General features: G+C 41.7%; 4 protein-coding genes and 1 long non-coding RNA gene across 8 annotated transcripts; all 5 read right to left on the reverse strand.

Annotated features, from left to right (window-relative positions):
- Positions 1 to 95: 95 nt before the first annotated feature.
- Positions 96 to 4,211, reverse strand: LOC147062828 (ras-related protein Rab-9A-like). 2 transcript variants are annotated; one of them, XM_085924634.1, is made up of 3 exons: positions 4,091 to 4,184; positions 1,711 to 2,361; positions 96 to 1,153 (listed from the first exon to the last, which is right to left on the reverse strand). In XM_085924634.1, the coding sequence occupies exon 3, from the start codon at positions 1,109 to 1,111 to the stop codon at positions 506 to 508; it is 606 nt and encodes a 201-aa protein (XP_085780760.1). In that variant the 5' UTR covers positions 1,112 to 1,153; positions 1,711 to 2,361; positions 4,091 to 4,184; the 3' UTR covers positions 96 to 505. The 2 variants fall into 2 exon arrangements, with proteins under 2 accessions (XP_085780760.1, XP_085780769.1); XM_085924643.1 differs by lacking the exon at positions 1,711 to 2,361 and having other exon boundaries at positions 4,091 to 4,211.
- On the reverse strand, positions 2,480 to 4,097 carry tceanc (transcription elongation factor A N-terminal and central domain containing). Its single transcript, XM_085924619.1, has one exon. It carries the CDS (start codon positions 3,721 to 3,723, stop codon positions 3,100 to 3,102), a length of 624 nt encoding a protein of 207 aa, XP_085780745.1. The 5' UTR covers positions 3,724 to 4,097; the 3' UTR covers positions 2,480 to 3,099.
- Positions 4,212 to 6,592: 2,381 nt separating the features above from the next.
- Positions 6,593 to 17,180, reverse strand: LOC147062830 (uncharacterized). Of its 3 annotated transcripts, none has more exons than XR_015067193.1 (5): positions 16,855 to 17,180; positions 13,840 to 13,894; positions 7,500 to 7,609; positions 7,335 to 7,413; positions 6,593 to 7,194 (listed from the first exon to the last, which is right to left on the reverse strand). It is a non-coding gene; the product is annotated as an uncharacterized LOC147062830 (long non-coding RNA). The 3 variants fall into 3 exon arrangements; XR_015067190.1 differs by having other exon boundaries at positions 7,335 to 7,417; XR_015067191.1 differs by lacking the exons at positions 7,335 to 7,413; positions 7,500 to 7,609; positions 13,840 to 13,894; positions 16,855 to 17,180 and adding exons at positions 7,976 to 8,123; positions 8,280 to 8,368; positions 8,504 to 8,773.
- A 411-nt stretch (positions 17,181 to 17,591) lies between these two features.
- On the reverse strand, positions 17,592 to 19,689 carry LOC147062831 (thymosin beta-12). The gene is made up of 3 exons (XM_085919625.1): positions 19,550 to 19,689; positions 18,529 to 18,638; positions 17,592 to 18,459 (listed from the first exon to the last, which is right to left on the reverse strand). Exons 2-3 carry the CDS (start codon positions 18,626 to 18,628, stop codon positions 18,428 to 18,430), a joined length of 132 nt encoding a protein of 43 aa, XP_085775751.1. The 5' UTR covers positions 18,629 to 18,638; positions 19,550 to 19,689; the 3' UTR covers positions 17,592 to 18,427.
- A 610-nt stretch (positions 19,690 to 20,299) lies between these two features.
- LOC147062832 (ribose-phosphate pyrophosphokinase 2) lies at positions 20,300 to 25,539 on the reverse strand. Its single transcript, XM_085920726.1, has 7 exons — positions 25,189 to 25,539; positions 22,571 to 22,754; positions 22,101 to 22,199; positions 21,755 to 21,879; positions 21,386 to 21,559; positions 21,141 to 21,300; positions 20,300 to 20,917 (listed from the first exon to the last, which is right to left on the reverse strand). Exons 1-7 carry the CDS (start codon positions 25,533 to 25,535, stop codon positions 20,825 to 20,827), a joined length of 1,182 nt encoding a protein of 393 aa, XP_085776852.1. The 5' UTR covers positions 25,536 to 25,539; the 3' UTR covers positions 20,300 to 20,824.
- Positions 25,540 to 27,203: the final 1,664 nt, after the last annotated feature.

Raw genomic sequence — 27,203 nt, forward strand, 5'->3', positions numbered from 1 at the left:
TGAGGAGGAAGATATTCGAACTTACTACTTATTGAAATAGTCACACGCTATACTTAAGATACTTGGCTGACCTTTGTGATAAAAATGTTCTTTAATATAGAATATAATATTCAAACACACAAAAGACAAACTTTTCTTGAACATGGTGTATGTTTAACTCTCGTATAACACTTTTTCAGAGTATCAATTTATTATTGCTGAAATTTTAAACCTCAACAGCATGTTTTTGTAACATTGTTGGCGTTCAGTAGATGTAGCCTGTAACAAGGGATTTCACTTAAGTAGTGTCTCAGTCTGAACCCTAGGGGGCAGTATATCCCAGTACTATATAGAAACGTATAATACAGCCTTTTTAAGCATATCACAAGTTGTAAAATAAAAGTGTGACGGGACAATGGTGGTCGAGAACTAAGCTGTATTTAGAGCGCAATTTAAAGCAACCAAGTGATGTACATGGAGCAAAAATAGGTCACACAAACATTTATGAACAAAAAATGGGACCGCTTCAGCAGCAGCTGGAATCGGTGTCGCTCTTTCTACTCAAGTCCACCGTGTTGGTGTGGATGAGGTGGTCCGCCCGATCGTCCCTCGTGAGGATCAGACGAATGGCTTCTTCAAAAGCTGACGCCACATTGGTGGAATCCTTAGCGCTGGTCTCATAGTAAGGCAGTCCTCCGTTGTCACGGCACCACCGCTGGGCGTCCTCCCCGGACACCTGCCGTTCGTCCACGTCCAGTTTATTACCAAGCACGACGAAGGGGAACATGTTGGGCTCCTTGAGGTCGGCGTAGTAGGTGAACTCTTTCTTCCAGTTGGCCAAGTTGCAAAGACTTTGCGCGTCGTCTACACTGAAGGTGAGCAGGCAGCAGTCGGAACCACGATAGAAAGGTGTGCGCAGGCTCCGGAAGCGCTCCTGGCCCGCCGTGTCCCAAATCTGCAAGGTGATATTTTGGCCGTCCACCTCCAGCTCCTTATTGAGGAACTCCACGCCGATGGTGTGGAAGAGGTGCGAATCGAATTTGTTGGTAACGAAGCGGTTCATGAGGGAGGATTTTCCTACGCCGCCATCGCCCAGGAGAATCACCTTGAACAAAGGCGACTTGGAGGTCATGGCTTGAGCGTGGCCCGTTTTTTGTCCAGGCGTTTACGTCCACTGTTGATGCAAAAGATCACATTACCAAAGTACATGATCATTTTTCATAGTTTGTGATAAATTAACGTATGAAGTTATTAAGTATTAATCCAATTTGGTTACTATTCGTGATTAGCTTGAGTGTGGTTAGACAGTAAGTACACAATAGTGTATTGAAAAGTTCAAGTGACCTTTATCGGATTTTTCTTTTATCATCCAAGAGTAAGAACTAAGCAAATTAGAATGGAATCAGTTATTAAATGGTTCATACTGCTGATTATGAGCAAATTGAAAGTGACAGATTGCTGGCGTCACATACGAGACAGGCTAACTAACCCGTGCCTTTCTTTTTGCTCAGCAAAAAAAACAAACTTTTTTGTTGACAAAATATTGACAAAAATCATTGTTTGAATACTACAATGAATTTCTAAAGAAAATAATCGGAAAGCTTCCTGCTAGTAAATTGATATACTGCACAAAAGATAGCGTAAAATACAGTAAATAAAGCAAAAATTATAATTATTAGTGTTGGGCATCTTTTTGATAAGTATTGACTTTCCGATAAAGGAAAAACATACCTTGTACTTTGACTTTCTCCGTGACCTGTCAGTAAAAAAGTGTCCTTCCATTCATTCAACCGGTCCGGGAGTTTACGCACAAAGGCGGCGGCAACATGGCGATGGGCGACTGCCTCTGTCCCAACTCCGAGGACGCCTCACATGAGCCCCGTGTCTCAGTCACGCCTCCACCCGTCATGTGCAAGTTGCCACACTTTATTGTTTGACCCAATGTGGAGGAAAATAGAACCTTTGTGTGAATCTCACATGCGCATTTACTGCGGAGAACAACTGTTTGGCAAAAAAAATCGATTCAGTCAGAGATGGAATAATTCATGCATTTTGAATTTCAATGACTTTTTTTTTTTTTTAGTACAACTAAATTAAGCTATAGAAATGATCATTAAAACCAAGAACATCAAAAGACAGTAAGGTTTTAAAATCTGTTACATTCTCAGGAATCCAATTTAAAGATTTGAATACAAGGATTCACACTTTCTTGATCATGCGGTACTGAAAGTTGACTTCAGTAGGACTGAAAGGGTGAAATTCATTTTATCAACAGTTCCCAAAATAGCAGAATGGACACTGACCAGATTCCACCGGCCTCACAATCTGGAAGTGTTATCTTCAAGATTACACTGCTTGACGTTCGGATGCTCAGGCCTACTCCTTTGAATAAGCACAATTGTTTTTAGGTAATTAAAAAAAAATCTCAAGGAAAACAATTAGCAATAGATCCCTACCGTGTGTGTGTGTGTGTGTGTGTGTGTGTGTGTGTGTGTGTGTGTGTGTGTGTGTGTGTGTGTGTGTGTGTGTGTGTGTGTGTGTGTGTGTGTTGACTGGACTTCAGGCAGTTTCACATTGAAAGATTCACGTCAACCATTTCTTATGAGCTTCACATGCCTGATCACATGAGACGCTCTGGTGATGCATCCAGGGTTTTAGTTATTCAAAACCTCTTCAAATATTTCTGCCCGTCAGGCAGCACGGTACACTAGTGGCTAGCACATTTGTTTCACACATTCTGAGGTTCCAGGTTTGAATCAAGTTGTGCTGTGCGGGCTTTCTCCAAAAAGATTTTTTTTTTTTTTTGTCAAAACGTCCCAAAAAATGGTTGAATAAAATACACAATTCCAATTTTCATCAATTTTCCATCATCAGCCAAGAGGTCAAAGGCCACTCACAACAACTGAGGCCACATCCTAAAAGCGATTTAAAACTGCTTATTGACATTCCACGTGGACACGCCTAAGTTGAAAACAATGTGACTGGCCATACAAACAATGACGACAACAGTTCAAAATTGTCAGAGTTCGCTCAAGTAAAAAAAAATATATATATATTTTTTTTTTTATATATAGTCCATCACAAAAACGTCTCCAAGGACCACATGTTCAATAACAAATCTCAGAGGCAGACCCAGCCGCTGTGGTACCACTGCTGTCCACAAGTGCTACAGGTCACAAAGGTCATGGCCTGGTCATCAGGGCCTCCTTTCCTCACCCACGCCGGCATGAAGAGCGTCCCGCGGTTCACCTGTGTCACCCTGCAGTCCGAGCCACCGCAGCGCTCGCAGCGGAGCCGCCGCGTCTCCGTCCCTTCCACCCCGCGAGGAAGCTGCCGCTCGCTAACTCCACGAGACGAGTATTCCTCTCTCAATCTCCGGAGGTCGGCGCAGGCCATCTCCTCCGCCGACATACGAGCGAAGACCTCCGCTGTCAGGGAGCCGCTGATCAGGCCCAGGTGCAGATGGCTATTTTTTGGGTTCTTCAAGTTGGCTACTTTGCTTCTCACGCAGGCTTTGTATTTGACCCGATTGCGTGCGTGGATGCGGTGGATGTGCCGCTCCACCTGCGCGCCCAGCTCCGTGGCCTTGTCCGAGTCGTGCGGGTCAGGGCTGAGAGCGGAGATGAACAGCTGAACACATTTGGACCTCAAGGCGGCTGTAGCATCATCTGTGGGATTATCTCCGGCCAAAGAAGAGCAGGAAGCCTCTTGCTCTGAAGAAGCACCACTAGAGTCTTCTGCCATTCAGTGTTAGAAGTACTTCAACTCAAAGTACAAAGTGAGAATTCTTTATCAGGTCCTGGTGAACTCTTGTCGTGCTGTTCGCCTTGCTAGTTGCAGTAATGTTCACATAGACGGAACATTCTGAATATTTTTGGATGTGGTACCGATCCCTGGATGATACTTACGAACATAGTTTGTATTCTGTATAAACAGAACGCTCATGTTGACGTACTGACGTACATGCCACGCCCACACCACGCTCTTTAATTTCAGGCTTTACACTTCTGGTTCAATGTAATCTTCATTTGATCATACGTAATGACAATGAAGCACTCATGCAAGGTGGTTTCTCTTTTTTCTTAAAAAAAAAAAGTATTTTGTGTAGTACCTCAAATCCTTCGAACTCCTGAACTCCTTCGGACCGAAAGCATAAGTCAACAAACTGAATTATTGTCCGCGAGGAAGCGGCCATGTTGAGTGTAAACAAGGGCGCTACAAATGTTTAGCCGCAAGGTGGTGCTGTCGGCTGAAAAAACGTCCGACAGAAGTCGAGTGGATAGATTCTTCTTCGTTTGGTTTAAATGCCATTTAAGTCACGTTACCGTCACCTATTGGTGTGAAGGAGAAATAACACCAAATATAAATAATCTTTCGGTCAATTTTCTACTGTATATCCAGGTTCGGGTAGGTTTGGATAATATACAGATAAAATTCTAAAAGCTAGGTGACTTTAATTTATACCAAATATTGCTTCTGGGTACTTCAAACAAGACTGCTTGCTTGTCTTGCAACTATATTAGACAGAATAAACCAAAAGAATTGATTCTGTGTGTGACCCAGTCCAGGGATGAATACTTTTTTTTTTTTTAAAAGACATATTCACTGGCTCCTTATGGTATTTTGGATAAGACTGTAGATTGCTATCCATACATAGTCAAGTAGCAAGTAGCAGCAAGCAGGAATTTGGGAGCTGATGGTATCTCATTCCAAGCTGTTGCCAAATTGTATGTTATTTAAAATAAATAGTCATTTTGTGATCTTGAAACAAAGATTATAACAATTCTTAAAAGCTGGTAAAAACAATGTCCATGACATGGACAACTCTTGCTTGTCCATATAAATGGAGCCTAATATTCTCTCAGGCCCCGAGTCTTTCCCAGATGTTTTCATAAGATATATATGATGAAGATCGGGGGAGGTAATATATAACCTGATGTATGACATCACCATCCACATTTTAAATTAGAAGGAAGCTCTTTGTATTAATGCAGACAAGGCCTCAGAGGGGAAGCTGGCAGTTTGACGGCTTGTGTCTTCATTGAATATGCTTCAAACCGCGGCTTTTAAAACCCCACACAAAAAGCTTTTGGCTGCAGTAATGTTCTCCCTAAATGCAAGCACTTAGAAATGTACGGGAATGTTCAGAAGGCAGCTTGTGGAGGGTCACTTATGAAAGGCGTGGCCGCCTTCGGTGAGGATGTTAAGACGAGAGACGGTCATCCTTTCGACCGCACGAAGAATCGCCTCCAGCTGACCTCCCTATTGTTGACCGCACAAGCATGGAATGCCCCTCGGGTCTTATCAGATCATTTCACTGCGGGCCGTTGAGCATTCCTGCTCTGTGGGAATGGAATTTTACCAGCATGCAGCCTGCCATGATGGACGTAGTCCAACAGATGGCGCTCTCTACACTGTGGTGACAGATTTGGAGTATCACTTCCTGCTTGTGCTGGCCCCTCCCCTTTTGCGGACCACACCAGACCAGACATGTCTCCGGGGACTAAAGGGGGCTTGGCTGATACATAGGAAGGCTGAGAAGACAATTTATCAATATTCTTTACAATTTCAAATAAAATACAAGGAGGGGCAAAACAAGGGCTCGAGGGGGAAACTATTTCTGAGAGGTATTTATAAATACATGATACATATTATAATGTAATTGTTAAAAATGTGCAAATTGTGTAGCACCTAATTGATGGCATAGGGCACTGGTGTCAAACTCAAGGCCCAGGGGCCTGATCCGGCCCACAACATCATTTTGTGTGGCCCGCGTTTCACTTTTACCAACACTGAAATATGCAAGATTTTTTTTTTAACCATTGAAAAATAGCTTAACCTCTGATTACAAAAACACATTATCCATCATTATGTGAGAATATAACATTGATTTGGGTTGACAGTCATAACAGGGAAACCATAACTATCATGTGGCCCGTGACAATGACCTTGACACCCCCTCGACACAGGGCATTAAAGCAACATAAAAAAGGGTGGCGAGAAGAAATGAATAAGAAAACCAGCGGAGCTGTAATAACAAACTGCTGACTCAAAGGTGCCATCTTTGAACTTCCCAAGATATGAAAACATTTCAATAACGTGAAAAGACACGCACACACAACCTTGTACGCATTGCCATCACACACAAATGAAAGGCAGCCATAATGACTCAGGATGCTGTTTAACAGTGGAAAGCATTGTCTCTGCACTGAGTGCAAAATGGAGGTTCACTTTGAGGCTGGGCTTAATGTAATTTGACAAGCGTGTGTGTGTGTGTGTGTGTGTGTGTGTGTGTGTGTGTGTGTGTGTATGTGTGCGTGTCACTACTCGCCCACTCATCACCAAAGCAAACACACACACACACACCATGACCTTGAGTGTGATCCCACATGACGGAAGGAACTTTTTTCCCTGAATTTCAGCCCCGAAGGTTGATCTGTTTTGACTGACGCTCCTGCCGCGTTCCGTTGGTTCCCACTTTGAGGGTCCGATCGGCGAGACATTGTCATGGTCACGCCCCCCCCCCCCCCCCGCCCCCCCTCAGAAACAACTTGACACGTACACATGCCACCAAGCACCAAAACTGAGATGGAGCGGTTTGGATGTTGTCTGATGTTGTAAGACTCGAAAATGTGGAGGTGTAACTCGTGGTTGTTAGTTACTACATTTATTCCTGAATTCCAACAATTCACTTTACTTGCCTGTGTTCCACACAAAAAAAAAATGACATAGAGCAGATCCAAAGTTCTCCCATTAATCCTCTCACACACACAGCTACTGGATATAAGCTTGGCCTAACGAGTTATAAATAGCCACATCCTGTTATAAAGTGCCTGAGTGCCATTTTTCTCTCAATTGTAAAATTAAACAAACACTAAAGTAGTTGTATTAAGTTCATTTAGTTTCACTTGTCTATCACCTCACTGGTTCTTTTATCTCAAACAAGGGCCGAAACATGTCAAGAAATATTTCGCCCGTAATTTATATCTAAGCCTTGAAGGATCAGAAAATAAGTAATTTTATTCATGATATATATATATTTTTCAATTCATTCAATTTCAATTAATTTTCAATTCATTTGTGCTTTAGTGAGAAGGGCTGCCTGATTTCCAAGAGATTTCAGCTTGGTTGTGTCTCCTTCTGCGTCTTCAGTCACCTCCACTCTGCTCATTTCCGTTGGAATTCCAGAGGTCCCATAGTTGAGATTCTTTGGACCTGCAATGTTCGAGGACACCAGAGGTTGGCTAGTCAGATAGCTAAAAGGGAATTATGTGAAGAGAAAAATGCAAGAAAGGCACAACAGGATAGGGAGTATTCATGTGAGCATCCACACGCTCCAGATGCTGATACGCAACCTTGCAAATTCCTTCCTGGTCATGTGGCAAATCATCAGGAACCGATTGAAAGCAGGTCACCGAGTCTCTTGTGCAATGTCTGGCTAGACAATAACAAAAATTGTTGACCGTTGTTATTTCCCTTTCTGCAATTCTTAGAAATGGTCAGAATGGAAGGAAGGTTACCAGAGTGGGTCCACATGAGGTTTTTATGACACCAAAAGCAAGGTGGAGTCTGCTGTCGCTTGTGCTTTGAAATATCTGGAGGTCATCGGGTCGGCCATCTTGAGTTTTGCCTACCAAGTAAATAATCGTCACGTCTTGCCTCATGTGCTGGCCTCGGTGATGGAGTCCAGAAGACGTGACACTAACACGCGACATCTGATCTCGCACAGTGGACCAACACTCCGTCCATTGACTCAATAAGCTGCAGTAATATCCATCATTCTTGGCGAAGGATAAAGAATATATGCTTAATTACTCTTCTGTATACTGTCTAAATGTGTTTTTTTTGCATCATTTTTCTCCCTGTTGATTAAAACATCATAAAACGGTCACGTACAGTAGATGCTAGCGGTTAGCCCCGTCTCTTTTACTTTCAAAAGCAAACAAGCGACAGGAAACAAAACAGACAGTTCTTGTCTAGGCCGCGCTTCACTTACTGGTAGTCACAAATAGCCGCCCCTGCTGTTATCAAGCTCAGGTCACGCTTCCTGTCTTTCTGCCGCTTCAGCTCGCACCGGGGAAAAGCATCTGGGTAAAGTCTGGAGGTAACCCCAATCACTCAAGAAGGCAACGCTCTCACTTCCTCTTTGGTAAAAGATACGACGGCAGAAGTGGAGAGATCAATTCAGCATTTCATATTTTGCTCAAAATAATCTTTGATGCTAAAATACAGTACGCATTGGTTTTAAGCACATGCATTTTTTTTAACTATGTACTTATCAATTTTGGGGTCAAACTCACCAAAGCACTTTTCTGTTGTTGAGAAAACAGTCAAACACAGAAAACGAATTCATGCTAATACTGTTGTTAGCTGCCGTCAAGCCCCGCTTCTTAAAGACACAAATACAGAAATACTGTAATACATAAAGCATTTTCTATACATTTTACACTTGTGATTAATTTTGGTGATCAAATATGTTTGTAATGTGTAAAAATGTTTGCTATGATTGCTCTATATTTCTCACCAATTTATGGAACATATCCTCCAGCGGGCTCAACTTGCGTACTCCCAGCAAACATATTTAACTTCCCTTGGTAACTTGCAAGCATGTTGCCAGCTTGTAAGCCAATTAAAAACAAAGCAGTTTGCTGATTGGCCGCTTGCGTACAACTCGTAAAACATTGCATCAGCAGCGGCAGGGGGGAACAAAAATACCTGCATGGTTAACAAAGAGAGTGAATGTCCAATAAAGTCATTTTATGACGTACGTGATATTAACTAAGGGTTAAAAGGAGTAGTTGGACGCCGGCGGTCTGGACAATCCTCACCTCACAAACAACCCTCCCACATTCCTAAAACAATGACGACTCTGCACCAAAAATGGCCTAAATAGCAGAAGAGGGGGGGGAAAAAAAAAAAAAAAAAAAGAGCAACTCAACATGTTAACAATAAAATGGCATCCAGGTTATTTGGCTGCTTTCAGTGTAACAGAGGAAGGAACAGCCCACATTCTTTAGCGCTGACTTCATGCCGGAACACGATAATACCCAAGCCCCCCGAAAAGTCTGCATGTGAATTGCACTTTTTTTTTCCAACTTCTTTTCTTTTTTTTACGACAAAATGAATAGATTGCAGCCAAACATTTGATGAACACGTCGAGGAAAAGCCCCGAGGAGCGCTCAAGGCTCTTCTTCACCTGCCACGGTTCATTCATCACGTCAGCAGCCCACACATGCACACGAGCAGAATAAGCAACAAAAGCTTCTAATGAGAAGCAATGCCCACAGATCAGTTGGACAGCTGCCACAGCAGGGGAACCCTTTGGCAGTGCCCACAGAAATATTCCCTCCACTTTGAAGGTCCAGCATTAGCCAGCCTGGCTTTTGTCCACTCGTGACAAGTAACAAAGAATACAACTGTACTTTTCACGACTTATTCGGTCTAAATAAATGTGTTACTGCTTTTGGTTGATTGATAAAAGCTTGAAAATGGGGGGACTCATAAAACTACATTAGCTGTATTAATATTAGCATGTGTTAATGTCAAAATTGTCTTCACTGTGCTCGTCTAAAAATACACACGCTTCTGGTGTTTAAAAAATTATCTTGTCTAATTTGGGGGGGGGGGGACAAGTATATCCAGATAAAGATTTTGAGTTGCTATTTTTAGCTAATTTAGCATTTTCAATTTACAATTTTAGCAAAGCTATACTGACTTAACGGCCTGAGCTAATGCTAGCTTAGCTAGCTAGTTTTTCTATGTAAGTTAATTAAAAGATGACACTTTGCTCTGAGGTTATCAAAATTATTAGATTATATATATATATATATATATATATATATATATATATATATATATATATATATATATATATATATATATATATATATATATAAGTTATATAAGTTTTTTCAGCAGTAATCATTTGCTAATTTTATTTTTTGTAAGTCAATTCACACCGTTAGCAAAGTTTGGGATCATATTGAACCTGAGCTACTTCTCAGCAGCAAGTTTTTTTTGTTTGTTTGTTTGTTTGTTTGTTTTTTAACACATAATTGTACTTTTACTTAAGTACAGAATACGAGTATTTTGACCGCCTCTGCTTTTTCTTGACAGCACCGTGCCTGCGGCAAGCTAGCGCACATATGACATAAGTCTAATGACATAAGTGCAAAAAGAAACAATTAGCCGGTATCTCGTCTGTTGCCGTGGCCTGGCTGGAATGTCTGAGGAATGCACAACAGCAGACATTGTCTCACGGCAGGAATGTTCACAATTACAGTTCGGTCCACCTCCTGCGCGTGTATGATTTGAAGTGCCGGAAAAACAGAAGGGAAAAGTGAGCGTCTGCCTGCGGATGGATGCGGTGATTACATAAGGCTACGTCTGATTGGCTCCTTCCAAGCATGACATCCTGGTGGATTATGGGTAATAACGTTAGGAGACTGCAGAGAGGACGGTCTCTATGGATATTAATACTCATGTGTAATACCACAGCCAAGCTTTGGAATCAAAACTAAGCTGTGTTTGTGGCGGAGAAATTCGAGATAAAACCTTTTTTTTTTTTTTGACTGTTTCAGGACAAATATGTTTTCGGGTTACAAAGTTTGTTGAATGGGATTATTAGACTACACAAGCACAAAGGAGATACGAACGGTTGTAGTTACCACACTGGAGTCAAAACAGTTTGAGAACTTGTTGACAGAGGAGGGCCTTGGCTTTTTTTTTTTTTTTTTTTTTGTTATCTTAAATGATGTCAGCTATCAGCGACACATGCCCAGTGAAACGCAAGCTAGGAGCGAGGCCAAAGCATCTCCCTTGAGATCGGCTCGTTTGAGTCACAGCCATCGATTCCCGGAGCCATCTGCCGGATTGCGGTTTCCGTGACAACACGATTAAAATGCCGAGTTTTATTTATGGCTGCCATCTTAGATGTTATTGTCTTGTGTTGTGAAAGTATGTTTGGAGATCCAGTTCTCTAGTTCCTGTGAAAATAGCAGAGCTGTCTGCAAAGAGATCCGCTTTTCTTGTGACCTTTTTGCTCAGGCTTTAACCTCCATCTTTCAATTCCTCCAGGGTAATTGTGTACGGATGCTTTAATCCTCAGATATGTGCATGCCTTTTTTTTTTTTTTTGCTGCTGCAGGAAAGAGCCTGCTAGGAATCAGTGGCCTGTGTGGAGGTACTGTAATGCTCTTTGTTCTGTTGTGTGGCTACATAGTGAAGCCATCCAGATAAAATAAATAATGGATACTAGATCAATGGAAGAGTTTGTGTACCTGAAATTGAGCAGATTAGACTCATGGATACTTCCTCAAAAAGGTCAGCTGCAGAACACAGAGAATTTTTGTTTGAATTGCTTTTTCACAGGCAACATATGCCATTTTTCCATTGTTCAAGGTAGTTTAAATTCATATTTTTATTATATTTATTAAACATTTAGTTTAGGATTTTTTTTAACATAAACGTATGCTTGAGAACTTTTTCTTCTAATTTATTTATTTTATTAATTTATTATTTTATTATTGATTTAATACGGTGAATTTATTATTTTTATCTTATTATTATGATTTCTTATGATTACACATACACATTTGTGCCCTCGTGAAGATCCAAACTCATTACTGTCAGAGATAAGTACCAGCACGTCCCTCCTACTGAAAGCAATGTGGAAAATAAAACAAAGTTTTCCAAAATAAAGTAAAGAGGAGGCCCGCTCGTCCTCTTTATTGGCCCGCAGCCCAGACTTGGACTCCAAGCATTTTCATCCAATGACACAGATTGACAAATCCATTTTGCAGCGTTGTGCTTGTCAACACACCATTTGCTTCTCTTCGTGTGTCTGGCGGATGGAGCTAGGAATGCTCGCTCCCAACATCAACCCATTGTTCCTCGATCGGATGCTGCCGGGGGACTCTAATGTGGGCAAACGTGTGGTTTGACTCAGCCACAATTCTAATCTCATCACCCTGTTAGTTTGACGGAATGTAAATTGCCTCAGGCCACACATCGCTTCGGCCATCTTTTGACTCATTTGTTCATCCTCGTGAAGAGCTGGACATCAACATTGGGATTGATCATTTTTTTTTTCCACTTTGATGTCTTTCTGTGACTCCTCCAGTTTATTGCCAAAATCAATTTGTTTAATTCTTCTGTGTCAATATCAAAATATGAACAGCATGAATATCAATCCCTTTTATGATGACATGAATGAAAGGGAAGATAAGAAATTTGGCCGCCAGTTCAAAGCCGAATGTATCAAAACACATTCAAGAAAATCAGGACCACACACACACACACTGAAACACACTCAAGTTGTGTGGGGCAAGAGTTTGGGAGATTTGTTGCGGAAAGGGAGCGATTGTTTCTGGGAACTTGCCCTGCTGACCTTTCGAGACAGAGATGTGGGCGGAGGGAGGTGTGTGAGGATTCTTTTTTGGTGACAGTCCCAGCCATTCTTTCTTAAGCCTTCTCCAACTACTCCTTTGCTTCTATCTTTGACTCACATCCATTTAATGCCAGTTGATTCTCCTTTTTCCCCATTTGATTTTTTTTTTTAACCACCCACCTTTGCTGAAATCCTACAAACGTAACGTTCAATCATGAAATCAAGAGAATAAATAAGAGAGAGAAAATAGGGCCATTTTTTTTATTGCGCTCACCTGCTCTGACCTACATAATAAAAGTTCACCACTATTGTTTGCAAATTGGCAGGGGGGGTCTCAAGTCCTCTCATAGCGGACATTCCCTCCCCTCCCACATCAGATACTTCGCCTACAAAGTCCGAGCGACATCCGAATGTTGCGCAAGTGGGACGAAAACTTACCCCCCCCCTTCCCGTCGCTAATGTAAACAAACCCGTTCTGGCCGAGGCTCGTGTTACTCATCCACATCACGATTTAGTTGGTTTGCGAGAGAAGAGGTCTGAGTTGTGACAGAGCAAGCTGGGCCTTTTCAGGTTCTGGTGTTTATAGGAACCCACAATATATTTCTGTTTTTATTTAGATCAGAATTGACTGTATGATGATGATTTGGGTAATAATTCCTCCACGCTGTGTCGGTGACGCGATGCCCGAACTTGTACACTCATTGCACCCATTCTTGGCACCTCGCCTACGCTGGGGCACAAAATGGCGGGCGGGAACAATTGCGGCATGGGGAGGGGGGGGGTTCATTGCCAGATTGACAAACAAAGATGGCGTGTTGATGCCCAACCGCTACTTGGATTCAATTGGAATCGGGAGGCTGCAGACGGAGGGGCGGCGAGGGAATGTCGGCACACGTCAGCCTGAAGCTTTTATATGAGGCGGGGGGTGCAAAAAAAAAAAAAAAAGACACAGAGACCGTCTGTCTTCAGTTGAAAAAGACAGCGGGGCATTCAGGCATGTGGGACTCTATTCACACAAGTGACAGCTGAAATGTTTTTGTTTTTTTTTCAGTCTTGTGATTGGAATTGATCATAAGCGCACAAGTCGCCACATCATTGAATGAAGTCATCACGTTTTGGGCTTCATCATTCATTCATCAAAGTCAGCAAAATCACCCTTTGAAATTTCCGTGGAGGAAACTTGGCTAAGAGGTTTTACTTTTAACTCCAAAACAGGAAGCTCCATTATTTCCTTGTACAGCTGCAGAAAGAAAAAAAATCTAGCAGGTGGCGGGAGGCAACTAAATACTTTGTTACTGTTACTGTACTGTTACTGTACTGTTACTTAAGGTTTTTTTTTGTTATCAGCATCTAAAACACATACCAGTTTTTTTGTTTGTTTGTTTTTTACTCCTTACTTGGTCATCATTTTGATTCATTCATTAACTAGCCAACATTATGTTTTGTTGGTACAAACACAACACAAAATCATACCTGCATGGTGATAGTAGCATCCGGCTGTTTTTCTTCGGCTGGAACTTGAGCACTTCTATAAGAAAGCAAAAATAATATTAGACATTTATTTGAGGTAATCAGACGTATTTGCGATTGGATGTGATTGTTTAATCCTGAACACAGCCACATCCCTAGTTATACAAGGGTGTGTAGACTTACGCAAACACATTATATTTACTCTTGAAAAGACGACCAAAAAAAAAAATCATTTGGAATTGCCCGAAATCACAATCACAACCAAAGTTTTTGCTCCGATGAATACTGAAGTGAGTATGCCGCCATGCGAATTTAAGATTTCCATTTTAGTCGGGTTATTTTTACTGTTTGGGTGTTGTAATAGACTTCTGTGACTCGCAGACTGACATTAATAAAGAACTTGCTTGGTTATAAAATTTCCACATCGGCATTCCCTCCGCACTCGTTGAATGAACACATTAACGCCGTGTATCATTTTAGCCGAGTAACCATGGCGAGCTTGGCCATTTGTTGCCATGGAGACTGCATACCACTAGATGTGGTCAGCGACAGAAACTCAAATGGTGATACGCTAGTTTCATTTAACAACTACCGTTCCTCGGTTCTGAAGCTACCGACCTCGATGAACTTCCTTTCGACTCGGCTTCTTCCCTAAGAAGTGAAACATGTGACATTTGAAAAATACACAACTGATTCCGAAACAGTGTCGGCAATGTTAACGAGACAGAGAAGTCGTTTTGGAACGAAAGCCGAGCAGATGAATGAAAAGTGGGAGAACATTTTGATGAAAACTAGACCATGGGTTATCTGCACTGATCCACATCCTGTTCAGAACCCAAACATTTGTGTTTTGACAAAGAAAGGAATGGGAGGGTTGTCAACACGACTATTGAATTCCCTCCAGGATTCTGCGTACGTCGTCATGTCCTTGGTTATCAAGCCAAATCGAAAAAAAAAAAATCCCATTCACCCTTTAAATGCAACTGATCAACACATGACTCACATTGGTGGAGACTGTGTCCAATGTTCACATTTGACATCCTCAACATTTACACAATGACGCTTTTGAGCAACTCTTGTGTCATAGACTTTATATACACAAGATCAGGGTGGGGCTGTGGTGGAGGGGATCAAAGTCGAAACATTCCCCGAACCTCCAGGCAGGTTTAAGACGTGACGAGAAAAAAAATATCTTGCTGGCAATATAAAAAAAAAAAAAAGGAAAGGAGGAAAGGAAATTGAAATGACAGCTACAAATATCATCTGCCCAGCATGTGCTCTATTCTGGGTTGATTTGTCGAGACCGCCTGAGAATTCGGCCACATTTACAGCCAGAACGTCTGTCCGACACAAATCAATTAATGAAAATTGATGAATTAATTTCATTCAAATCTCATCGCAGTGTTGTTAAAAAGTCAAGAAAATTTCCAAGAAAGTCGACGCTCATGATTTGCCTTTACGGGCCATGTGAAATGACGTCGCGGGCCGAATTTGGCCCTCGGGCCTTGAGTTTGACACATTACAATGGGTCTTCAAACGGGTTTTAAAAATTGACAGACAGGCACTTCCACAAGGGGGAGGAGGAGCACACTTTACAAGCCGTTTTAAGAATCTGGTTTTATTAGCGCTCTGTTTAACAAGCCAGTCTGTAACCTTTCATGTAATTCTTATCAATCAAAGCAGGAGAGGCAAATTCACTCCAAGGAAAAGCTATCAAATTCAACATTTAACAACAGCTCAGCAGCTTTGGTTTATTGCGGAAATGCTTGTGGAATACTCTCTGAAGAGATTTGACAGCACCTTTGCCAACCAATGTATTTATCGAATCGTTTTTACCTACGAAAAACTTGTATGATTTCTGCAGCTGTATATTTTTTGCCGTGATGCATTCATGTGCAGTGCCGAATGCTGTTGGGGTGGGGGGGTGGGGGGTTGCCATGGAGACACACAGCAGAATCAGCGTGTCTCGATTGATGGAGACATTGTGGAAAAACACAAAGATGAGCGTAAATGATTTGTTGTGATGCGCTTGGGTTTCTCTTAGCATGATCATGACGTAGCAAATTTAATCGTTAAACCAGATGGCTGGATTATAATCGGTCATCAATACCGGGGAAATACCCACACCCAGACAAGTGTGCCGCATTGGTAATCTCCCGAGAATTCGGAGCACGATGGCGGCAGCTGGAGCCGTCTTGCCAGGAAGACGAGGATGTGACTCAGCAACAGCTGTTGCCACGGGTTACCGGACAGAGCTACCCCCTAATAGGCTTCAGGATCACATGACTTGTGCAGTGATGTGAGGGAAACCTGAACTTTTAGGATCAATTAAAGGGGGCTAAAATTGAGCTCAATTCAATTTGATTCGATCTTTTCCAGATAACATTTACTGCTTTCACACACAACATGAGAGCCGGTTTAAAAAAGCATTTCCAGCCTTGCCAATTTAGTGATACGGTTGCTAGAAAGGCTTTCCCCGGCTCCTCATAGGTGTCTTCTATCGCCTCTGTGCTTTTATGCCTTTATTCTGGTTTCTTGTGTGTTTTTTATTGCAAGTCTTATTTCTGTAGCACTTTGAGATTTACAAATAAAATTTATTCTTATTATTATCTTGCAATTTTTCTCTTATGTTCACATTGTATTGTGCCCTTATGACCCTAAGGTGAATAAATTATTATCTCATATTCTTTTTATTAATTTCCCAATCTTTGCGAGCTAATTATTTCATTTTTTAAAGGTTTTCTTTAAATAAATAAATTATATATATATATATATATATATATATATATATATATATATATATATATATATATATATATATATATATATATAAAATGATACGACATGATTTATTGTTCATTCACGCTACGGCTAGCAGAATGCTAGTTTGATAACCATGACGTTCCTGTGTTTCCTCCACAAGGAACAAGGTTAATCTGGCCAATCTGCCGCCCCCCTCCTCCTGAATACAGATTAATATCTCATTAAGAGAAACTGATTTAACGCCAATCCACTTACACTAGCATGGAGGACAAGATCAGACGAGGGAAGCCGTGCACGCTTCACGCTAACCAGGAGCGTCACTTTCTCCACGTTGTCCACCCAGAACGAAGGGCGCGGCGCGGCGCGGTGCGGTGGTGATCAGCGGGCTAGGCGGCTGCCAACTCCATGTTAATGACATTAAGGCTTTGTCGGTGGCAGCTAATTTTAGGATTGAAGGCAGTTTAGGAGACGGAGCAAATCTCCCGCTGAGGCTACACCTTGTCCTCTGGGTCACGTCGTCCCATAAGCCACTGCAAAGACTCAACCGAGCATGGAAGTAGACAGAAAAATCGGACAATCGTTTTTTTAGAAAACCCAAGTCAGCCAAACTATAGAATACATGTTTTGTGAAAAGAAGGTATGGCAAGAATAATAATCATTTGAATGTGCTCATGTGGTTTCACCATCATCAAAATTCCTTTGACACCCCTGAGCTATAAGTAATCATTGCTATATAAATGACTTAAATATAAATCCCTCTAGATTTTATTGCAATTTCAAGCTTTAAATCAAGTCTTCAGTAAAAGGTGATTTGGCCCACTTGAGTTCTCAGTGGCTCCAGTTTGGCAAGAACTCGCACATTTTGCTCCAAATTGTCCGTAAATGTGATTTTTTTTTTATTTATCCTTCTGCTGCTGATGAGAGCAAAAGATACAAAGTGTGTTGACAATATTTTGCAGTGTAGCTTGCAAACACTTTTCCAGCACACATCGTAGTAACAAATCATTTTTTATTACAACATTTCATGGTTTTTCCCATTCCTTGCAATGGTGTGTGGCGGAATAATGTAACTGTTGGGATTTAAAAAAAAAAAAAAATCTTTCAACGATCAATCTCAAAGCACATAGACTGGGTTGACTTTTTCAAAATTGTGAATCACTCAAACAAAAGGGCCAAAAAGTACATTTTAACCACAAACAAGGTCCATTTGTTTCCAGAACTAGATGAAATCCATTTTTTTATCATCCCGCGTGTCAAAAAAAAAAAAAAAACATACATACAACAGTATCATTTTTGGGCGGTGGTGGTCATTCACATTGTACAGACAAAGTTGTGCACTTTTTTTTTTGAAAATTAGAAAGACGACATAATAGCAGAAAAGCTTGACGCCTTAGCTTTGGCGCAAAAAGCAGCAACGCGGGAAGTTGGGTGGGGACGTGCATGGTGGTGTGGGGGGGGGGCACTTCCCGGGATGCAGCCCCTTCCTCGTCCCTTCCACCTCTCCACTGCAGGGCCAAGTCGGGCATTCAAAAACTGTACCACATCCTCCTCCCCTTCCTCCACTCTTCCCCTCTTCTCCATCTTTCTCAACAAAACAGACCTCAAGATGGCGGCGCGTTGCGTCCACCCAAGGCGTCGTCCCGTCTGCGCGATCGGGTCGCTCGGTTATCGTGGTTTCGCTTACAAACTTATACAGCTACAAGAAGTGACTGATGAGAACAAGGCAATGCGGAAGGAAGGGAGGAAGGGAGGGAGGGAGGGAGGGAGGAAGGAGGGAAGGTGTGTTGGGGGTGTGGTTGGTGGGGGACGCGGAGCATGGCGAGGGGCTTCACGACGTCGCCGCCTTCTCCTGTTCGATGGCTGAAAAGAGAAAACGCTCAGTCATTTTTGTGCAGAGAGAGAGAGAGAGAGAGAGAAAGGCTTGCTTACTTTCTTTTGTGGGCAAGATGTTCTTCTCCTTAGTCTCCGTCTTCTTCAGCTTGTTCTTGTCGAAGCTGGTCACCTCTGAGATGTCGGGTTTGTCGCTCATCTTTGCAGGTCTGCAAGACCAAAGAAAAAGTCCTTATTAAAAAAATAAATAATAATAATAATAGTCCCCAAAAGTAATTGTCCAAATCGTCGTTTTAAGAATTCCTGAGAGTCTCGATGTTTAAAAAAAATAAAAAAACAGCACCTGTGTATGTGCACCCCTCCCATACTATGAAATTAGGGCGTTGTCCAAATACATGTACCATTCCGCAGATGACTTTTTTTGCTCGTTCTTTTGTTCGCCCTGCGACTGTGCCCGTCGTGATTTGATTGGCATCCACCCAGTCAGCCCACATCGGGATGCTACAATGAAGTCCGCTCATTTACATAACAATAGCAGAAGGAAAACAAAGAAGACGGCACAACGATGACCAAATGAACAGTCAAAGCATTTGCTCATCAATCATTGGCCAGACTAGCAATATTATTATTTATTTTTTTTCTTCCTGCTAGTCATGGCCAAATCCACGTTGGACGCCCACCATGCGGCTCAACGTGAAGAAACCACCGCCCAGTTCCAGTTGGTCATTCCTCATATCCAGCTTAAATCATTCTCCGTGTGGAACACATTTGAAGCCAGTCGATTTTCTTCGTGGAGGCCCGTGGGTAGTAAAAGTGGGCGCTAATGGGGGGTGGGGGCACGCTTGTAACAAAGAGAAACACACACTTTGGCTTGCGCATGGGTGCGCCGGCTGGACAAAGAGCGCGTGCACTCTCGGATGAAATCATTCGCAGCTCTTCTAAAAAAAAAACCCAGCGCCGTTATGCGGCTGCGCATGTTTTCATTTACATTAAGCCATCATCAATGCAACATTAGAGCTATTGTCGAGTTGTGTTTTTTTTTAAATAGTTTTTTTAGTTTAATGGGGGCAGTGGACAATAATGGCTCAAAAAGACGAGTAATGATTCAAATGTAGCTTACCGTCTGGTGAGGTCGAATCGTTTCGAGGATCTCGGCAGTAGAGTCGCAACAGCAGAAAGCGTAAGTGCACTGGACGCCGGATTTTATAGTCACAAATATGCTAATGAGGTGACATCACCACCAGCACGTCCGCAGTGACGCCACCTGTTGGTGAGACCTTTAAACAACACTTTTGAATTATAAGGGCGGTTATTAAAAACGGGAAGAGAGAAGGGGATCCGAGTCCAAACATTTTGTTTAGTTGTTTTCCTCGCGTTTGTTAACGTGGTTATTTTTTACGAGCGTTACCTGATGAGTCGTTACTGTTTGAGGCGGCGAGGGTCATTAACGCGTACAAGGCGCCCTCTAGTGGTGAGATCCAGCGAACATACTGAAGCCATTCACCCAAATTTGTCATACCGCGTCACACCGTCATAAAATGTTTGGCATATTCGATTTTCGATTGAAATGTCCGAATTAATCCAAAATGCACGATAAGATTTACAGCAAAATTACTTTGACCTGCTTTATAATTTTAAAGGCACACGTCAACTTGCTGTTTTCTAACAAGACGCTGCACAGGAAATTTGAGGCACATTAAAGTTATCAGCAAAAACGACATCTCGTTTCCAGAGTCTTTATCCCAGCTTTCAAAAATTAGGGAAAATGATTGTCTTGAACCGAGACTCCACATCTAATCATTTTATAGTAGCGATGTATACCATAACAAAGAAATAGATTGAAGCACACAAATGAAAAAATAGACCAGAATATGTTTGGAATGCTCTTGTCAAGTTTTATTGCCAAAAGATGCTGCTTGACTTACAATACAAAAAATAGAAGACCCATTGCAGGTGCAAAATTCCTCTGGCGTAGCTTGAATTGTGTTTCAAGCCATCTCTAGCTAGTTTCCATGACCTTTCCATTTAAAAGCATTTTAAAACACTTGGCGGGTTTGCTAGAGTAACTTGATCATTTTTAACAACAGCTGATACAAATATTCCATGGGTAAAGGTGCATTTCACCAAATACTTTGATTAAAATGTCTTCTTAAGTAAAGGAATTGAAGTGGAATGCTCCAAATTAAAGTTAAGTACAGGTACGTAAATAAGAGTGGGGGTGGGTGGGGGTCTCACTCCAACTCCTGGATGGAAACATTCAAAGATAAGATGCGGGCGAGACCTTTTTTTTTTTTTTTTACACCCAAACCACCTGAGACTTAGGCGCTTATGGTCGCGGCCGAGAGGTCAGATGGCGAAAGCAGAGGCGAAAGGAACCCATCCACCCTCCTCGTCTTTACAAAGGGACGTGGCTGAAGAGGTAAGACACGGACTCGCCGTTGTGGGTTCTCCTGATGGCCTCTGCCAGGATCATGGAGATGTCAATGACCTACGACATTGGACAAGATGCGCCGTCGTCAGTGCACGGCAACACCAAGGATGGGAATTGATGTACAGTAAAACGCCTAGTTGGGAGTTTTTGCGCTCGTTCTGAGAAGTCACAAAATGGCTGGTTTTATGTTGCTCCGTTAACAACGCAAACATAAAGTGGAGAACATTCATTGTTGCGTAAGTCTTCTTTCAAATATAACTTCTATAAATTCTTTTCAAACCTGTATTTTTGGGCAAGCCTTCATTTTCTCCTCCTGCGGAATGGTGTTGGTCACCACCACCGCCTCAAACGGTGCGTTGTTGATACGCGAGATGGCGGGGCCCGAGAAGATGCCATGCGTGAGGATGGCGTAGACTTTGACGGCGCCGGCATCGATCAACCTGAAGCACAGGAGAGCCAATGTCAAAAACACCCGCAAAAAAAAAAAAATAATAATAATAATAAATTGGCAGCTGTGACACCGACTTGTCGGCGGCATGGCAGATGGTACCGCAGGTGTCGGCCATGTCGTCCACCAGGATGGCCACGCGGTCCTTGACGTCCCCCACCAGCACCATGCGGTCCACTTCGTTGGCCTTCTTCCTCTCTTTGTGGATGAGGGCGAAGTCCACGTTCAGTCGATCGGCGATGGAGGTCACGCTGCGCGACAACGGGTTTCATTCTTAGATCACCAAAAAGGTATTTTCAATTACTTGAGGACTGGATTTGATGGCGTACCACGTTTTTTTTTGTTTTCATATTAAATGTGGCTCTTCGTTCGATAGAGGCTAAAAATGAGAAACCGCCGCTTTAGCCGATTGGGCCTCAGAAACTTCTCGCTGAGGATCATCTTACCGCTTTGCGCCACCAGCATCGGGAGACACAATGATGCAGTTTTTCCACTCTGGGATATTTTCCCGTATCCACTGTAGGACAGCCGGCTCTGCGTATAGATTGTCCACAGCGATGTCAAAAAAGCCCTTGAGAGACAAACACATTCTTGATGTCAATTGAGGGTCGCCATTTGACATTTATAACACCGCGACAGACCCTAGATTCTATTTAGCGTTAGCATTCAGCTAGCAGCACTGAAAGGCTAAGCTATGTGGTTGTTTTGTATCAATGTGTCATTCTATTTTTTTTTTTTTTTTTAATTATCAGTAGCAATAAAAAAGCTTGAAGTCGTTTTTGACCTACTCACCTGGATTTGTGAGGCGTGGAGGTCCATGGTGATGATGTGGTCAGCGCCGGCCACAGACAACATGTTTGCCACCAGCTTGGCCGATATTGGTGCTCGGCTCTGGGACAAGCAAAAAAAAAATAATTTAAATAAATCACAGAAGGCTCCATGGTAACGAGGGGCAGTTCTTCTGAGATTTCTACCTGCGCATTCACGTATGTGTCTGGGAATTTCATTTTTCTCACTTTCTTAAGTCGTTGGTTTTGTTGCCAAAACACTAAAATGGTTGCCGTAAGCTTAGCTAGCAGATCACAAAGGCTGACTCTGAACTAGGACTTTAAAACAATCATCTGACTATCCAATTTGACTAAAATGGTTCCAAACCATTTTTTGATGACATTACAATTGACATTGTGCCTTTGTTTATCCATCAATGCTATCAATCAATCACTCAATCTAGCTAGCTAGCTAATAAACCGCCGTCCGTCTACCTTGTCCTTCTTGTCCTGCCGAGCGTAAGGGAAGCAGGGGATGACGGCGGTGACGCGAGACGACGAGGCGATTTTGCAGGCGTTGATCATAATCAACAGCTCCATGAGGTTGTCGTTAATCTCGCCGCAGCCGCTCTGCACAATGTACACGTCCTCGCCGCGGACACTCTCCCCGATCTCCACGCTGTCGGGAAAGAAAAATTGGCATGAAGTTAAGTACAGTGGAACTTTTAGGTTGAGCGATTTTAGAATTTGATCCAAATATGTGAGAAGGAAAAAATATGTTTCTATCTCGGATGACTTCACGCAGCGGCTAAAGTTTTGGAATGTTTTACAGATGCTATTCATCACGTGTCCAGTGATGCTTGCCAAACCTGCAGGACGGATACTCGTGGAACAAGTCCGGCTCAAACCTCCATGCAGCACACATGGAGTATTGTGAAGGCAGCAGTGACAGCAAGCATGTGCGTGAAACATTCCTGTTTGGAACACGCGCTGGACTCGCACTAACTTGGCCTCAGCCATGTGATCGTTGACCCCCCGGCCTAGATGACTTGACACTCACACACTGGAATTGAACAGTTTCCACTGAATCCATCCTCAAAATGGTTGGCTTTACCCGATGTGCGAACAGGATCTGATTCAATCCAATCCTGCGACCGCCGCTGCAGACCTTGACCGGCAAAGCGAGTGTGTGGGAGCTGTGAGAAGAAGTGTAAACTTCTTACCTCCTTTCAGTTTAAAAAGGGTGAGAAAAATCATTGTTTTTAATAGTGTATCGCCCAAACAACTAAGTTCCCAGGCTGCAAGATAATCACCACTTCCCTAATTTGACACAGGATAATGAGATGAGTAGTTCTTCAAAAATCTCTCTCATTTGATTTTTGTGCTTCGTCATTACAAAGTACAATTTCTTTGTGCTTAAGAAGGATATCCAGGTATTAGTTGTCAATGCTGTTAAAAAATGTTCTTGTCTAATCTGAAAAACAAAGCATATATTTCAGTCCTCATCACATGTGCACTTTTTAAGGGTGTCTTTTCTACTTTTGACACTTCTTTTTCCAAAAAAAGAAATGCTCCTGTCTCTCAACTATGAAAGTAAGTACATCTGTGTGGGTGCCATTACTGATGCAATTAAAGGACAACTTGGGAAAAGGCATACAAATCAAAAGCATGTGATTCAACCAAGTGCTGCATGTTAGTGATGTCTAATATTGTTAACATTTTTTTGTTGTTCTTGCTGAGGTGCCACTGACTAACCCTCGAGTCATTATCCTTCTTGTGTCAAATAGCTTTTAAACTTTTGGAATGAACTGCCAACATTAATAAACATGCTCTTGACCAGTTTGAAAATTCCTTTTCAAAAGCCACTTAACACATCAATCGTGTTTTTTTATTTTATTTAACCTTTATTAAACCAGGCAAACAATTAAGAACAAGTTCTTATTTACAACTACGGCCTGACCCGAAGAACAATGGCACTTTGAGGGGGATGGGGGATAGAGTGCTAAAAAAAAATACATAAAACAAGGTTATATAAATACACAATCAAAAATAAAGAACAACAACCATGAACAATAAAACTATACAATATAACAAGATATCTAAACTAACAGCTGCAAGAGTCGGTTAAAACTTGTTGCAATTTTTGTTTGAAAACTGTAAATGATGTGATGACCGTAAATTTAAAAGGTATTTTGCATCGTATTCGTCATAAACTGCAGAGAAATGGTGTTAATCTTCATTACTCTTCCTGATTGAATTTACTGCCCCTTTGATAACTAACATTTGTATGTTTATTTTCATTTTATGTATTAAAAGTTATACGAGCCTCCAATTTTGGTATTTGTTGCTTTTTGGGATACTCTGCTTGTTTTTAAGTGCTTAAAAAGGTCAAGTTTGTTATTAAAACGTTAGAGTAGATGGAAGTCAATCCAAAATTTACCACGCCACAGTGTTGTTAAGCAAAGTAGAATTCAAGATGAGAATATTTATTAGAACTTGATGCTACTTTTTTTTATGCTCATTGCGCTCAGGACGAGCTTGCTACTCCAGTCAGAGGCGCGCGAAGGAATAAATTCCATCCCGTGTGTTTCATATTTCAGACACTCCTTAAGCAAACATACTTTGTTTTAATGAAAAAAAACAATATCCAAATGGTTTTATTAAACGTTATTTCACAACATTGTCGAGGGTCATTAAGTTTGGCGAAAAAAAAAATGGCCCAACATTTGAGCCACCATATTGGAACGTGAAGCCGTTAGCTAGCATGATTAGCACATACACACACACACACGGGCTAACATGTTACCTTGTAGTTTCCAACCACGGGAGGTTATTTAACGTGAATCGTGCAAGTGCAATTTAAAAACAATGTCTCTGGAGTAATTCACATTAGCGATCGAGAAAGAAAACGCCCTGTCCGATAGTGGATGAACTGACATTAGCGCTCTATCTTGTTGTGTTTACATGAGGCTAGCTGGTCACGTGTGGACAGAGTGGACACTGTAGTAAACTATTGTTAGCTTCGAGCTAACGCTAACAGAAGAAAAAAATCGAGGCCAGCCACTCTACTCCATTTCACTCCAAATTGTCAAACAGAGCTTTTAAATACTCACCATGTCTCCTGGTTACTGAACTTCTTGGTGATCACTTTACCCAGATCCAGTCCCAGCCGATCCGCTACTTTCTGGGACAAGTCGTGGTGAGAGCTCCCGCTGAAGAGGACGATGTTCGGCATGTTGCAAAATAATATGGGGAAGAAAAAAAAAAGGTTGCGGGAAAAAAGGATAATGTAACAGCAGGTCTCCCCGCTGAAATAATGGCGAAGATGGGGTTTTGTGTTAATGTTGCATTGCAGTGTTGCAGTCTTGCAGCTCCGACAGTCGACGGCAGAGAGAGTGGAGATCTCGCATGAGTGGGTAAAAGGCACACTGTGGAAGGAAGTCAAGCGGCCTGCCCTCATTGGACGGACGCCATATTATCCGCGACATCTGGGCGTCGACGCACAATTTGAAGAAACGCTCTAAAATATCAAAAATGCTTTCCATCATATCTGCAATGAGGTGGTTAATGTACCCAGACTCTAACTGCTAAGCGTGAACACTTTTACAAATTTTGGTGTTTCAAAAAAAAAGTTTAAAAAAAAAAAATATATAACACAACGGTTGAGATGTCACTCGAGAATAAACAATAGAAAGCAATTTTTTTTTTTTACTGTGTAGGGTACATTTTTATATTTTATATATTTTATATTATTTTATATTTTATTTTTATATATAACACAACGGTTGAGATGTCACTCCAGAATAAACAATAAAAAGCAATATTTTCATTTTTTTTAATGTGTAGGGTACAACACATCGGCAATCTGGACCAGATGTAGTTGTCGGATTTGTTTTCTTTTTTTTTTTTTTGCAGGTGGTCACCTGATGGTTAATTCTTTCTTGTTGACTTTCTTGTGATACTGAATCTCATAATTTGATTTTACACTCAAGAGTGGTCAGCTGAGTTTTTATGCCCCCCCCCCCCCATGTGTCACATCATCTCAGTCATGTGCCAGGCAGTAAATTGATTATTTGTATCTGGATGATAGTTGAGGGAAGGATTTCTTTAGAATGACAAATCTTAAAGAGTCCATTAAAATAAACGTCAACAAAAGAAAACACACGATTGATCTAAAGATGGACTGAGCAAACATGAACTTTGCAAGATTTTCCAAGTTTGCGGAAGACCCCTAATCTGGTCACATTCCCACCACACGCAGAAGAAAATCAAATCCTTCTCAATTCATCAATCTCAAATGACCTTTAGCTTCGCTGTTGACAACTCTCACCGAAGAACAAAGACACAAATATTTTTCAGAAATATATTTTATAGATGTCAGAGATGAAACGTCCAAAGCGTAGGTCCCCAAGAAATAACATTTTTTTTTCATCGTTAGAGACATAAACGAACAAAAAATAACTTCTTTCCCATTTACATGTAAACCGAGAATTGCTCTTGAGCCACAGTGGTTATTTATTTGTAGGACTGGCCGAGGTTGGTGTGACAATCAAATGTCCTCCTCCAAAAACCGTTTTCCCCGATTAAAAGCGCAGCGTTACTCCAGCGTCGACAGTGCCTGTTTAATCATCTGTGAAAGAGGAACATTCTTTGGGAGAGTCTTTCATGAATGTAGCAAAGGTTTGGCAGAGCAAACACAGTCCATCTATATCCATAAGTGCTGTAATGACGAGTCGGAAACAAGAGGAACCATACCGGGAGTCATTGGGACAAAGTCTTTTCAAATGTTTGCACACCGGCTAGGAAGAAAACTCTTGGAACGCCACCAAAAGTTTTTTTTTTTTTTGTTTGTTCTTCCTCTATTGTGCAAATATATATTTTTTGTTACATAGACAAGCAGGCATGCTGACTGACAAACCATGCAAAGAGTTAAAGTTGGTGCAAGCTGATGGGCAAATAAGACTTAAAGCGGTATTCAACGTGTCTACGAAAACAACAATGTGATTGATATGATTTAAAAAAAAAAAAAAAGGAATGTTTTTGTCGGACCATAAAGTAAAAACTCACATTTTACAAGTTTGAAAATTACAATTTTAAATAATGGTCGTAGTCAGGCTTTTAGTAGACA

Source organism: Syngnathus leptorhynchus, chromosome 1 (genome assembly GCF_054491065.1).
Source record: "Syngnathus leptorhynchus isolate UIUO chromosome 1, UIUO_Slep, whole genome shotgun sequence".
Taxonomy (NCBI): Eukaryota; Metazoa; Chordata; class Actinopteri; order Syngnathiformes; family Syngnathidae; genus Syngnathus; species Syngnathus leptorhynchus.

Coding starts and splice junctions, on each gene's coding strand:
- LOC147062828 (XM_085924643.1), bottom strand. CDS start 1,111: ATGACCTCCAAGTCGCCTTTGTTCAAGGTGATTCTCCTGGGCGATGGC.
- LOC147062832 (XM_085920726.1), bottom strand. CDS start 25,535: ATGAGGGCAGGCCGCTTGACTTCCTTCCACAGTGTGCCTTTTACCCAC. Junction 22,200..22,570: donor GGCAGGACAAGAAGGACAAG/GTAGACGGACGG, acceptor TGCTTGTCCCAG/AGCCGAGCACCAATATCGGC. Junction 21,880..22,100: donor TCCACGCCTCACAAATCCAG/GTGAGTAGGTCA, acceptor TTGTCTCTCAAG/GGCTTTTTTGACATCGCTGT.
- tceanc (XM_085924619.1), bottom strand. CDS start 3,723: ATGGCAGAAGACTCTAGTGGTGCTTCTTCAGAGCAAGAGGCTTCCTGC.
- LOC147062831 (XM_085919625.1), bottom strand. CDS start 18,628: ATGAGCGACAAACCCGACATCTCAGAGGTGACCAGCTTCGACAAGAAC. Junction 18,460..18,528: donor CATCTTGCCCACAAAAGAAA/GTAAGCAAGCCT, acceptor TTCTCTTTTCAG/CCATCGAACAGGAGAAGGCG.